The sequence below is a fragment of the Rhynchophorus ferrugineus genome, unplaced genomic scaffold (genome assembly GCF_030347505.1).
Source record: "Rhynchophorus ferrugineus isolate W39M unplaced genomic scaffold, kcgeb_rfMv2 rfM4, whole genome shotgun sequence".
NCBI lineage: Eukaryota > Metazoa > Arthropoda > Insecta > Coleoptera > Curculionidae > Rhynchophorus > Rhynchophorus ferrugineus.
Window position 1 is genome coordinate 32,113,424 of NW_027472583.1, and position 15,342 is coordinate 32,128,765.

At 30.4% G+C, this 15,342-nt stretch overlaps 1 protein-coding gene across 1 annotated transcript; it reads left to right on the forward strand.

Annotated features, from left to right (window-relative positions):
- The first annotated feature begins 1,004 nt into the window (after positions 1–1,004).
- Cpap3-d1 (cuticular protein analogous to peritrophins 3-D1) lies at positions 1,005–8,807 on the forward strand. The gene is made up of 4 exons (XM_076404281.1): positions 1,005–1,164; positions 5,349–5,570; positions 5,627–5,821; positions 8,388–8,807. Exons 1-4 carry the CDS (start codon positions 1,119–1,121, stop codon positions 8,615–8,617), a joined length of 693 nt encoding a protein of 230 aa, XP_076260396.1. The 5' UTR covers positions 1,005–1,118; the 3' UTR covers positions 8,618–8,807.
- Positions 8,808–15,342: the final 6,535 nt, after the last annotated feature.

The window sequence follows — 15,342 nt, forward strand, 5'->3', positions numbered from 1 at the left end:
TAATGTGGAACGAAGAAGAAATAATGTTTCGTTACTTCAGTATTCATAATTCAATGTTTTCAAAGCTGATAAAGAAATGTAAAAAAAAATTCTTGCAAATGTATTTATTTTATTCAGTAAAATTTATCAGCATAAATGATTGTAATAATAGCATAACAATATAGACAGAAAGAATATACAAATGTAAATACATGTTAATAAAAGCTTATATTTTCCTGTGCATATGTGCCATTTAACTTATTCTATATATATGACAATCTACAATAGAATATTTAGTCAGTCATTCTCCAAATATTGCTCCTTTTGTTCCTAATTTTTTGTAACTGATGCAACATGATCAATATGAGTTGGTCAGGATTGTTTTGTAGTATTAAAAGTGCTGTCATTTCTCCCTTGTGGAATTCAAATGCATCCAGAAAGGAAGGAAAAAATAGTGACTGGTGATTGATCATTTTTCCCAATAAAGCTATAATATTACAAACATCGTTAGAACTAATTTACAATCATTGAATTTAAATTCATAGATATATTGAAAGCTAAAATATAGTACTTCTGAAATAATTATTACTTATGCGATACTGAAAACAGTGTTATCTTATTTAAAATCCGTTCTGTTACAGATTTTATAGGTTTTAAAATTAGAATAAAATATTTGTTGGACATAAAATAAATTGAAATACCAACTATTAGATCTGGAATATTATGATTCATATTTAATTGTGTAAGAAAATTCTGTGCTATTCTATTATATTCTATTTATTGAAACATTATTAAGCTGCAAAAATGTTCTCCTTCTCTTGTAGTGTTTTAAGTATATTGATTACAAATTGTTGATAATTAATATTACCTTACTTCCTCGTAACATAAATCAGGATAAATCCTTGTAATAACGGTAGAACAATATAAAATAGAAAGAATATATAATATACGCATGTAAACACATGTTAATAAAAGCGCTATTATTTAATTATAAATTTGGTGGGGCCCCCGTATGCGCCATCGCCAACTATGGTGAGCGGTAACTAAGCAAATCGGAACCACCAAATCTCGTACGTATATCGTTTCAACCAGTTACAGTCTTGTCGTTCAGCAAGAAGTAGAAAGTGTCAGTTTGCAACATGGTTGCGCCAGTGATTGTGATCTGTGCGGCCATCTTGGCCACTGGTAAGTAAAGAAAAAGAGACGAAAACAGCACGGACATCAACATCAGCAAAATATTCACGCACAATCTGACCTACTCAACGATACGGCGCTATTAGTATGCGCTGACAAAGTTTCCATCCTCGATGTTGTTTTTTTCGAGGGATTTCCACGTAAATCGTGGTTCGAATCGAAAACTGATCACAATACTTCACTGATTTCTAATTTTAACCCGTACATCCCACGCTTGTAAAACATCAACTCTTTTTCTATTTTAACGCCCGAGTGTATTCATTTAATTGCTGGGTAATTTTTGCAGTTATTTTACGCTGAAAAGAGAAAGAAGTTATTGTCATTTAACGAATTACACTGTATCTAGGTGTGACCATATTGAGAGCAGTTTTTCTGCATCTAATACCGATTTTATATAATTGCGATATACACGGTGTCTCGAAGAAATGTTTCTGTTACTTGCATCACGTTGCAAATCGATTCCATAACAATCACTTTGCTGTTTCCTTGTATATATTATGTCATCTAGTTTATAGAAATACTGTTCAACATATTATTCCTCATCAGGTGACTGTTATAGTGCTCAGTTAATAATGGTGCCACCAAGGTTAGTGGAATAATATAGGGATCATTTAGAATTACTTATGTAGTAGGTTTGAACGTGATTGAATTGTATTACAAAGCAATTCTTTTGTTTTAACAAGTTTTTCCTTCTAAAATTCGTCATCATACTTCTGATATTTGCTTTATGTGGGAAATTAAACGTTGTTTTAAAAAGCATTTTGTGTTCACTATAAGTAATATTATCAGAAAAAGACCAAACAATGTTCTTTGGTTTGGAAAATATGTAGAATTGTTGTAAATAATGTTTTTGATATCTTTTTATATTCGCAAAATATACATGTGTTTTTATAGATTTTAAAGATATACCCGGATTTTTTCAACAAGCCTGTAATTCAAACGTTAATTTGTTCTGTGTGAACTCTTTCTGGGTCCCCTGGTCGTTTAATAGTTTTATGTTCATTGGTTACCACATACCACTTATAAACTTTATAATTCATAATTAATACACAAAATTAATTATTCTGATTTAATAAAATTATTCTAAACTCATTATTTAGTAATTGTATTCTGACGTCATATGAAATTGGCGAACGTTTTTCCGCAAATATAAATATTAAAATAGAGAAAAAGCCTTTGTGTCTTACAAAAATAATATATTTTTAAGAAATTGTAAATACATTAGATTATTATATTTTTCTCTGATAACCGTAAACAAATATTAAGACCTTAAATTAATTTTATTTGTTTTTCAATTCAGTTCCAGTTCAGTTCAGGTAGTTAGTAATTTTTAATTAACTTTTTGATTGTGATTTATTTATTTCTTATCATTAAGATCTATATCGTTTCAGTGTTTATTGCTAATGTTTCCAGTTCAGTTCTTTTTATGATTTTGTAAACTGGCCAATTTTAATTGTGATTCTTAACTAGAGTTTTTTGAGTTCTAAACCTCGTCATCTTATTTCTAGCTTGTGATCTAAACTATAGCTTGTGTCCTTCTGATATTTATTTTAGTACGGTAACTAAATATTGTGAGTAAAGGCATTTGTGAAACTAAATTCACTATAAGCTTATAACCTTGAGGTTATTCTTTCAAGCTGTGGTATTTTGAGTACACTTATGTCTCATTAAGTTTTCTTGGAAATCGTAATTATTTAAAATAAAAAACTTGTAGGGTACTATTTTTGATAGACTTCCTTATTGTTTCTTCATGTATTTATTATAATTAAAACGGATTATTATTACAAAGATGCAGAAAATATTACTAATATCATAGATTAACATGTGGTTCATCATAATATGTTTATTATCTTATTTCATGTCTGTATTAGTTCTTGTTTTTTTCATATAACAAGTTTTCTTTAATACTTTCCTGGGTATCAGTGCCATTTATGACATGTAACTTATTCTAAATATATGGAAATCTACCTGAGAATATTTAATTGGTAAATACATTTTCAAAATATTTATGCTACATGATCCATATAAGCTGGTCATCTTTTTTTATAACTTATTGAGCAGAATATTGGACAGTCTTACGAGTATTGTTGTTTCTCCATGGTTGAATTCAAATGCTTTCAGAAAGAAAGAAACAAAAATGTAGCTAGTTGTAATAAAGGCCCAATAAAGCCTTGATGATACAAAAATCCTTAATATTAATTTACAGTAGTTGGATTTAAGTATATATATATAGCTTTCAGTTTTACTTCTGAAATAATCATTGGGATTGAGAAAATGAAAATTGAACATTTGATAATAAAAGAAACTACGAGAGAAGTGAAAATGTATGAAGAGGTAATGTTCTTAGATTTTTCTAAGTTTGGACTGATTTTATAGATTTTAAAATTATAGTAAAATTTGTGTTGGATTAAGATAAGCTATAATATCATATTTTTAGCTTGTGATCTAAATTATAGCTTGTGTCCTTCTGATATTTACTTTAATACGGTAATTAAGTATTGTGATAAAAGGTATTTTGTGAAACTAAATTCACTACAAGCTGGTAACCTTGAAGTTATTCTTTCAAGCTGTGATATTTTGAGTCCCTTTATTTCTAATTAAAATTACTTGCAAATAGTATTTGTTTAAAATAAAAAAGTACTTGTAGAGTACTATTTTTTGATAGTTTCCTTGTTAAAATACATTTTCAATAAAATTATTTTAATTTGCACCTAATTAATTATTCATGTGAACCGTTGCTGTTTCATCGCAAATACTGCTGCATTATTATGTATTATATCGATACAAAATCCTTGTTCTTGACACGCACTGTTAAGAAATATCCGCTATTATTTGAAACAGTTATAATACAATCCGTTCTAAACAAAATGGTTACCCAACTATACGGAGAAAATGTCCCAAAGCTGTTTACTTTAAGCGGTCACCAAAGTGAATAACAAATAAGTGAAATTTCCCACAGATTCCTGAAGCAGTGAAAGAACATTGGTATTTATTTATGAACCGGCAGAAGAAATAACAATTTAGACCTAAAATTTAATTAAAAAAGTAAAATCGTTATATAATATTTTATAGTAATCTATTGTGTTATTAAAGATTTTAATCATGCAAATTTCTAAAAACTATTTTCTAACAATCTACAAGCTTCTGTTGCCAGAAAAATTATATAATCATTATTTATTTTCATTGTTATTCATTTTCTTCCTTGATTTATTGACTAATGCAAATAATGAGTTTCTCGACTGTCGTTTACTGTTATTTGATATTAGACCTTCATTTGATTGTTTCTGAATAGCCGGTATTTCCGTATGAAAATACAACAAATAAAATTGTTTACTTTTGTAACTAAATTATGATAGTGAATATGATGAAAAAGTGACGAAGTCTTAGATTAATATATAGGTTACTATATATATTATTTTGACTGTGATGAACTTTACCAAAGGGTGCGAAATACTCTATCAGAGGCGTAGAAAGAACTCAGATTATGTTGGATTTTTGAGTAGTAACTAAAATACCTGTGATTAATTAAGACAGGGACTCCTATGGAATATTTTAAGAAAAACCACACACAAACTAAAATGAGAAAATCTTCTCCCATTCATATTCCTCTATCGCAATGGAGAAGTACTCCTATATGACTTAATTTAATATTTTCTACGTATCATGTACACCCTGTAACTATTTAATTCAAACATTAATAATTTCCGTTTTATTTTCCAACAGCATTTGCAATCATTGTTTTGTCAATGATTTGAATCATATTGTTGAATAATATTTAATGCAGTAGGTAATTCTGATTGTCTTAATATTTTATTTTCATTGACGATTAATCTTCCAGTATTATCATCAGCAATTGTATGCATTAACGATTCTCACCTGAAATCCTCAGCATATCTTGTAGTTATTTTTATTTTATTTTAACTTCCAAAAACAGGACACAGAAAAAATTAGAAAAGAATTTGCGGTTTCTTTAATTTAGCTGTTGATCAATATATCGAGATCGAGAACAAATATACAATGACATTTTCTAGTATTTTGAACTAAAAAAATTATTATATTTATCCCAGCGACGTAAAATGTTAACACTGCTTTGTTATACTTTATGTAGGCTATAAAATTCTAATATAAATAACATTTATGAAACATTTTTAGTGAGTGTGATTTTTCTTTTTTAGCTCATGCCGGCGTCTTGGTCCAAGATGCACCCCAATGTCCCGAACAGCATGGTATTCAAGCTTATGCCCACCCTGAGTCCTGCAACTTATTCTTCCTGTGTACCAACGGTACCCTGACTGTTGAATCCTGCGAAAATGGTCTTCTTTTCGATGGCAAAGGTGCTGTTTATAATCACTGCAACTACCATTGGGCTGTCGACTGTGGAGACAGGAAAGCTGATCGTAATATTGCCGATAACTATCCTACGAACCATAATCTATCTGGAGTGTTCTTACAGTGACTCCCATCAGCACACCCGGCTGCGAATATCAGTTTGGAATCTATCCAGAATCCCACGAATGCTCTACCAACTACATCAAGTGTGCTCATGGCGAACCTCACCCAGAAGCCTGTGAACCTGGATTAGTTTACGATCATAGGATTCATGGATGCAACTGGCCTGATCTTCTTTTGGAAACCTGTAATCCCGAAGGTATGTATTTAAAACATTATTGACTTCACACATATCATCGATTACTGGAGTAAGTGCATGCCATGAATATTTGGGTTCCGTGCTTATTGTATTTAATTCGGATGATGACAGTAATCAAAAATTACAAACATTTATGAAGTATTGTTTTGACAAGTTAAAAGATTTATAAATTCGCATTTAATTTCATATGTCCAGATTAATGATTTATTTGGTAAAATAGAACTAAAGAAATAGATAAATAAAAATCAAAACGTATATTGTCACTATCCAGTGATGGATGCTATAGGGATGTCAGAAGTGGTAAAATTTATGGATATATTGTTATTAAAAAGATTATAAATTTAGTAATATAAAGATCAAAAAACAGTCTTTGATCTAGACAGTATATTGGTTTGTTGAAAAATTACAATTTTCAATAACTTTTCCATATTAAAAAGACAAAAAAAGATATATGATACGATAAAATATATGATAATTTTTCGTTTATTTCATAGATTCATTAATATTTTCTTGATTGATAACTTTATATATCTATTTTTATAGTATTGTCGTTTTATTTGCATTTATACAAGACCATATACAGTTTATACATTTTAGAATTCATAATTAATACGAAACATAAATTATTTTAATGTTTTCGAGTCCAAGTTGGTATGTCTATCAACTGTATATGTAACAGGTCACTTGAAAAGTACCCGGCCTGACACATAGATGGCGCTACTAGAATTAAATCCATATATTTTTCAGTTATTCCTAACCCTCAAAAGATGCGTGTATAATTATAGCATTTTGAGTGAAGCAACTTTCGTTACTGTGAAAAAATGGATGGATAGGAATTTCGGAAATTTTGAAGGGAAAAATAGTTAAAGCAAAAACTTGGCATCAAGTTTCCGAATACTGTCCCAGGAAAATCAACCAAGGGTTGGTATGCTAAGTTTAGACATAGTGAAATGAGCACTGTAGACTGTGAATGCAGTGGACGTCCAAAAGAGGCTGTTACCGCCGAAAACATTTAAAAAATCCGCAAATGACCGCTAATTGAAATTGAATGAAATAACATATACTCTAAAGATATCAACTAAACGTGTACATCATATCATTCACGAGCACTTGAATTTGAGAAAGCTGTGTGTAAAATGGTTGCCGGGTGAGCTCACTTTTGACCAAAAACAACGATGAGTTGATGATTTGGAGCAGTGTTGAAGAAGAATAAACCAGAGTTTTTGCGTCGATATGTGACAATAGATGAAACATGGATTCATTATTTCACTCCAAGTCCAATCGACAGTCATCCGTGTGGGGTGCACACGATGAACCCGCTCCAAAGCGTGGGAAAACGCAACAGTCGGTTGGCAACGTTATGGCGTCTGTCTCTTGGGATGCACATGGAATAATTTTCATTGACTACCTTGAAAATGGAAGGACCATCAACAGCGACTATTACATAGTGTTATTGGACCGTTTGATTGACGAAATCGCCGAAAAAGGGCCGCATTTGAAGAAAAAGAGAGTGGTGTTTCACCAAGACAATGCACCATACTATACCACAAGTTAATGAAAACGGTAGCAAAAATCCATGAATTGGGCTTCGAATTGCTTTATCATCCACTGTATTCTCCATATCTGCCCCCCAGCGACTATTTCCTGTTCTCATATCTCAAAAGAATGCTCGCTGGGGAGAAAATGTGATCGCCTAAACTGAGCGCTATTTTGAAGCAGGACAAAATCGTACTACAAAAATGGTATCGAAAAGTTGGAAGGCCGCTATAATCAGTGTATCAGTCTTGAAGGGAATTATGTTGAATAAAGAATTTTTGCCAAAAAATGTGTTTTACTATGGTAGACTGGATACTTTTCAATTGAATTGTTATATGAGAACGTTTTGACCAAATGTAAATTTTAAAATATTAAAACCGTGTTTGTTCTTCAAACATTGTCCTTCAGTTTTTTAAAGATTAAAAAAAAATAAATACAGAGTATTATAGAATGATTTTTCGGAATTACTCAGCATCCCAATTTTTTACAGATTTACCAGCTACTGAGAGTAAACATCTGAATTGACTCTCTTGTTTTAACGATTATCTATCAGTTTTGTAGTAGTACCTATTGTACTGTTTTACTGCATTGATAGTATAATATATTTCTGAAATAATCTTACAGAATTGATATATACTTAAACCTTATACTAATTTTATTTTTATTTCTTTTTAATTTTTTGTAGCAATAATTTATATTACATTTTTTCATTCCTCATTATTCAGTTTCTTATCAATTCAGTGTTCAATGCTGATATGGTATTCATTTCGTCTTATCTTTTTCAGTAGCTCACTTCTTTTTATTTTATTCGATTTTATAAATTTCCGAAGTTTTATGGATATTTTTGATAGGATTTTTTAAAATTATTGATTGTCGCAACCATTGATTGTCCTTTTGAAGTTTATTTACAATAAAATTTATTGAAGGTTGATTTGCGGAAAGGCTATATAAATTTAATTGATGTTAATAATTATACTTATTGTCTATTATTTTATTTCATTGTTATTATAACCTCTATATTACATTTTAGCTGTTGTTGGATTTAAATGCCCTACCAAAGTACCATCCGGTAGCCCCGCTGCTAGATTCTGGCCTTTCCCAAGATTCGCTGTACCCGGAGACTGTCACAGACTCATCACCTGCGTAAACGGTCATCCCAGACTCATCTCTTGCGGAGATGGAAAAGCCTTGGACGAGAGTACTCTCACTTGCGAGGATATCGAACATTTGCCTCACTGCGCTAACGCTTTAAGAAAATAAAGCCAACGCCTTAAGAAAGTGTCGTATATAACATCGAAATTACAAGCGTGAAGATCATCCAGTCTAAAGGTTTCAGTTACCAACGAATTATTGTATCGGTTAGATAATAATATACATTTTGTAAATACATAAACATTTGTACAGTTTATATCATTGTATTTTGTCGAAACGTTAATATAAGTAAGGTCCAGCTTTGGTGTTTTATTTTTTTACATATTAAAACATACACCTAACTATATTTATTACATTATAATGTTATAAATAAAACATTATATTCATTATTCAATAGAAATTTAATGAAATATTTTTATAATAATATATAATACGAATACATCGCAAGAAATAATAGGCAACTATTAAATATATATTATTTTAAAGCATATTTCTAGTTTTCATTTGATTTAATGGATGGTAAAGTGTTTTAATAATTAATAGATGACATACCGTCGTTGCAGTGACATTTCTTAAAATTTCTAACACTTCTGTAAGTTATTCAAATATTAACTGTTTGCGTGTATTCTGATTATTATTAATTTCAAAAGGTAATTAGCGAGATAAACTGGAATTGTATAATTTAAAAGAACGATATTAGTTTGGCAGCTATTTTATCACCGATACATTTTCGTAGTCCTCAACCGTTACTCATTTAAACTATATTAGTGTGTACTCCACACACATTTTATTCAAAATAACAGTTAACTGACGTCATCTAGATATTTAATGTATTGTCCATTGCAATGTGTGAAATGGTTTTAAGATCAGACGATAGTTTTTTTTATAATTTTATTCTAGTTAATAGGATATGCAATACTATCTGATAAATTCGATGCCATTTTTTTAAATTTGGTATACATTGATAACAATAATGGTTTTTAAAATTACTAATTAATATACTTTATGATCGTAACATTTGTGTAAAATACAATGCTATTTGTTAAATTAGAATATGTAATCGAATCAGCCTGTAAAAATCGTCCGGCTATCAAAAGTCTGCATAATTTTTCAAAATATTAGTTATAATAACTATAGGTTACAAACCGGCAAACGATGTTTTACCACTTTTGCTTGTTTTGAAAATGCCAAAGCCATTAAATAGTCAGAAACAGATTGTGTTAATCAGTTACTTCGAATAGGAGCGAAACAATGGAGCCCCCCATAAAATGTGTTAGAGAGGTAAGCATTAATACCGTTAAATACTAATTTGCTGCGGTTTTTATTGAACATATTTTTAGCGTGTTGCAGCTGGATTGAATATTGGTATAGACACATTCACTAAAATATCACAACAAATGAAAAACAATCTAATATTAAATTCACTGAAAACATTCATAGGAAGCGGGTGACGAATCAAGATCATCTTGATGTTAGCTCTATCAGGGATAAAATATATGAAATGAAAAACAGTGAGTATTTTTTTTAATATATATATAATTTAATACAATTATTTCAAAGGAAACTGTTAGTCTGAAAACTATCCATAAAAAGCTCAGGGAAATGCAGCTCTTTGAGGGATGTAGGATATCGTTTCATACGCTGTTGCATAATATAGAATTTAAATGGTGTAAATATAACCCCGGAAGATGTCTAATGCAACTTCTGGATACTGCTTATAAAATAATACACTTTTTAAAATCATTTAATAAAATCAAGGAAGATTTATTATTTCAATTTGTGTATTTAGGTGAGATAATGGGACTTACTTATGACAAGATGATAATAAAAATAATGTAAAGCCAACAAAAGTTGATGGAAAAAGATAAACCGTGGAATAATTCTTCATGCTGGAAACTGGAATAGTTTTATTCCTGGCGTAGAGTTAATCTTTTTCTTTAAGTCTAATAAGTGATTATCATGGAGAAGTGAACTGCAACAAGTTGGCTGGTCTTTGAAAATTAGAATCAAAATATTTGAAAAGCTTGGAGAGTCATCAGTTATTGTTATGAACATTGCGCCTCATCATAGGTGGTATGGAAAGGAGTTCACACGAGCTATTGTGGCTGTTTAAAATAACTAATTTAAAATAGTGTTAAAATAAATTATATTTGATAGGATTAATTTTGTTTGATTTTTTTCTTAAATTAGAATTTTGTTCAAGCATTGTGTTAGCATTACGGAAATTTTGCTACATTTCAGAGTCATAAAATTAGATGACGTAAGTTCACTATTTTATTGACCGGACTTTATCTTGCAATGTTTGGCCGGTCGGTATCATATAAGCTGATAACATTGCATCTTTAACTCGCTATTACTGGTCATTTTTGCAATAGGGCGTTATACTATTTATTCACTAGTGTCAATTTATTTAGGAATCGGTAGACATCTGCAGTAACAGTTTTAATCAATTGCTGATCACATACCTTGATGATCCCACCATATGCACAAAATACTATATAGCTATTGTTAGCGATCCATAACTAGACCACTGCCATTTAACCGGTACCGCCTAACTGGTAATCCAAACTTACGGAAAAAGCGATATTACACGCTTTAAACAACTTCACAGATGCATACCACGTAATCCCGAACGAAAAATTCGGTTTCCGTGCCAAACATTCAAGCCTTCATCAAGCTGCCCGCGTCGCAGCAACAATCCACCAGGCATTAAGAAAAGGTCGAAAAAGTGAAGCCATCTTTTTAGATTTCTTTAAAGCTTTCGATCAAGTATGGCACCACGGTCTAATATTCAAAGCGAAACAGCTTGGTCTACCGAATGACTTAATCTTCCTGATAGACTCATACTTGAACGGTAGGTCCTTTCTTGTGAGGAGGATAGGAGAGTCAGTGAGGATAGGTGACGCAGTCTCTTCTCATAAACAGATTTTCGCAGGAGTCCCCCAAGGATTTCCACTAGCCCTAGCCCTAATCAACCTCTATATGGCTGATTTCCCACTCCACAAAATTTCCCACACAGCATTTTATGCAGACGATATCGCTTTTTTCATAACCGGTTACAGCCCCGACGCCAAACTCGAGCAAAACTCAGGTTATTCTGTTCCACCGCAAGAAGGAGTTCCGCGCCTATCGTTTTCAAATTGATAAAGTCTCTATCCGTTGGCTCCAGAAAGTTTCATACCTCGGTCTCCAGTTCGACCACAGATTACAATGGTCAGCTCATATAGAGTACGCTATTTGCAAAGGCAATGGCGTGTACGCCTACTATTTCCACTCCTCTGTAGAAAAAGTAAACTTCCAATTCCCAGAAAGCGAATCTGTACAAAATGCTAGTCCGTTCAGTCTGCCTCTATGGAGCACAAATGTGGTACAGGTATGTCTATGTGAGACAGCTTGAACTACTCCAAGTGTTCTAAGCCAAAAAAAGTCCGCGCTTTACTCAATGCCCCATGGTTTATGATGAACACTCACCTCGAATCAGGTATCTCGTTTTTAAAGGATTTCACGAACATACTCAGTATAAGGTGCTCCATAGGCGCCTTAGAACACAACAACACCTTGATTAAATCCCTACACGTCCACAAACCTGGGTTGTAAACCAATACGACAATACCACTCGTAACCCAGGGTCTCCGTCGCCCACAAAAGACTCAGGTTCTTTGTAATTAACATCAAAATGACTACTTTTAAATCCTTGAAACCAATATCGACAATTTGGATACAGCGCAGCAGCATCATCATAAGTTTCTAAAAGGGTTTCAATATCAGTAATATAATCAATATAATAATTTAATAATATTTTGAAAGCATTTTGCGTTGCCTATAATAAAGCAATTTTTAATCAGCTTGAATTGTTTGCAACAGTTAATTATTTTAGTTTAAAAATATAATTATTTGAATTAGATAATTTATGATAGGATGGCATTAATATTTCATTTAATTTTTCCATTTAATTTGCTCTAACGCTTTGTTCAACCAGGAAAATTAAATTAAAAATTCATTATATTTGTAAATGATGTGGTTGCAATTTTAAAAATTATCAATTATTATGTTTAATTATAATTAGATATGCTTTGGTACCACAGTTTGTTAAAGATATGTCAACTTAAATTGTTTTAAAATATATTACAATATAACAAAATGAAATGGGATAATTTAATATAAAATATTCTGAACTAATCCAGTGCCATCTCTGGTTACTGCTGTGTATTAAAATGCTAAGAAGGAAATGACACACTTTGTACAATATGTTATAGATGGCATTAATGTATTGAAAGAAATAGATATAAAATTAATATGAACATATAAGTTAATGTTAATGAATTGTATATTATTATATCGTTTTTACCATAACGAAATATATTAATTATACTATATTTGTTATTTTGGGGTGTGCTGTATTTGTATTGTTATTATTTTATATTTGTTGTTTTACGTTATGTATTATTGTACGTTTTTCTTGTAATTCATCTTTATCATAGAGTAATATATAGAGTGTTAATTTAATACAAATAATTTCAGAATTGTTTTGGGTGGTCTCAGCAGAAGGGCGCTGAAAACGTCATTTCGCAGAATTTTATTGGTTAGTTTAAATTGGTTAGTTACCATTACAGGCACCTGTAATAAAAATATTTTTTTCATTCGACGATTTCATACATATCACGTGACTCATCTCTGACGTCACATTCTACTGAGCAATTAAATTTTAAATAAAACCAAAATGTAATTTCTCAAAACCATTTATTAATATAAAACTTTCTATAAATACAAATATTATATAATATAAAAAAGCTAAAACATAAGTATATATATATATATATATATATATATATATATATATATATATATATATATATGTATATATATATATATATATATGTATATATATATATATATATATATATATATATATATATATATATATATATATATATATGTATGTATGTATATAAATAAAAAATAATTAAATTGTCTATAGCTCTCCCTTTTTTATATATTTTTAGTGCTATCAATTCAAATAAGATGTATTAAAGTTTCTATCTTATTTTTCTCTCATACTGAAAACAAAGCAGCACAGCTGAAAGTCTGTGTCTGTTAATATTTTACCCACTTGTTCAACTCAAGAATGTATTGAGGCAAGTTATTATTATTTTTACAATTTTATTGCGAAAATTATGGAAAGGATAATTAAAACAATTAAATTGAATGATATACGTCAGGATGGAGGAAACATATCAAAAAGTAATACTTTAAAGAACAACAACAAAAAATTAAGCTTAGGCATCTATTAACAATATAATAAAACAAGCATGTTAATCTCTTGTTTATAAAATCAAGCTCACCTTATTGAAAATGTTATCTCGGTTAAGGAGCCTTAAGCCAACATATTATTTATAAGTATCTTGACCAATATACATTTGTTTTAAGTAAATGAACCCCTTCAAAATAATTAAGTTTTAAATTGATGGCACTTTACAAACAACTTTTTAAAGGACAACAAAAACTTTTCATGTAGTATAATTATATTTACCTTCAATGTAATTTTACCATTGCCTCATTGGGATCCATTTTGGATTTAGAGTGTGGGTATTATTTTCATAATTTTTTCTGTTATATTGCTGTAAATTATAATATATATTAACACTAATGCTTTATATAAATAACTATATACGTACCAGGTAAAAGCAATGCTAAGTTACACAAATCCTTAATCTTTCTAACTTGGGGTGTTTCTTCCAAGGAAAACTACGTCTGGTTTTTAAAAACACTTTTGAGAATGAAGATACATTAATATCGAATAATAGTAATTATATTTAAGACACAAGAATGCTAATCGTATTCTACATCAGACACAAAAAAATATCGTCATAAACAAAATGAAACAAACAATCGCGTTTTTCTATTTTTCTTGTTTTCAAGATGACTCCGCAATTTCCACATGTAAATATTCATAGTAATTGTATTTCTTCAGCCATAGTAGTATAGTCCAAATGCTTTTACCCAAATTCTATTAAATTATATTAAAAAGTGTTTGGGGTAACTTAAAGTTGGACAGATAAGTAGATTGTGTATTCGTGTATATAAACGTATATCACTATGTTGATGTTTTTGTATTACTAAGATTAGTCTGGTGCTTAATGCTATACGAGACACCAAATGCTGGACGGCGAGAAATAGTCGTTATAGTGTTTATTGTACCTGTTTAGTGGATATTGAATCGAAGTTGGCCAAATGTATATTGTCTGACAGTAGATAGGCGGCACTTGTTCATATATTTTACTATTATTATTATTTTTACTAGTTTATTATTCAGTCAATGATAACAGTTTATTATCAAAATTGTTGCGAATTAGTTTCATAAAAATACCTAGATAATCTTTAGTGACCAAATATTACACGACCGCTATGGTTCGTGACAATCTTTCGATCTTAATATAAGTTAACAGATGAGTATATCAACGTTTGATTGCTGACCGGTTTCCCGAGCGTTATGAAGGGGCCCTAACTTTGCGGCAAAAATTATCTTTAGAGGACAGGCGCAATTTTGGATAAACAGTTAAGAAGCATAATTGCGTATGAGTGACTAACTTACGATGTTCTCCAGGTGACGCGTAACTAATAATATTTGTAACATGTTATTATTCATCAACAATCATCAGGTTAGACTATTACGATTAATAGCGCGTACTACAGAATGATGACAAATGATTTATTTATTTAGGTTAAAATTAGGAACGAAATGTACAAAGACGATATATGGTTTAGTAGAAGTCGTCACGGGCTACACCATGGATATCAGGTTGGACATGTTTCATGACAAATTTAAGGGAATC

Coding starts and splice junctions, on each gene's coding strand:
- Cpap3-d1 (XM_076404281.1), top strand. CDS start 1,119: ATGGTTGCGCCAGTGATTGTGATCTGTGCGGCCATCTTGGCCACTG. Junction 1,165..5,348: donor TGCGGCCATCTTGGCCACTG/GTAAGTAAAGAA, acceptor TTTCTTTTTTAG/CTCATGCCGGCGTCTTGGTC. Junction 5,822..8,387: donor GGAAACCTGTAATCCCGAAG/GTATGTATTTAA, acceptor ATTACATTTTAG/CTGTTGTTGGATTTAAATGC.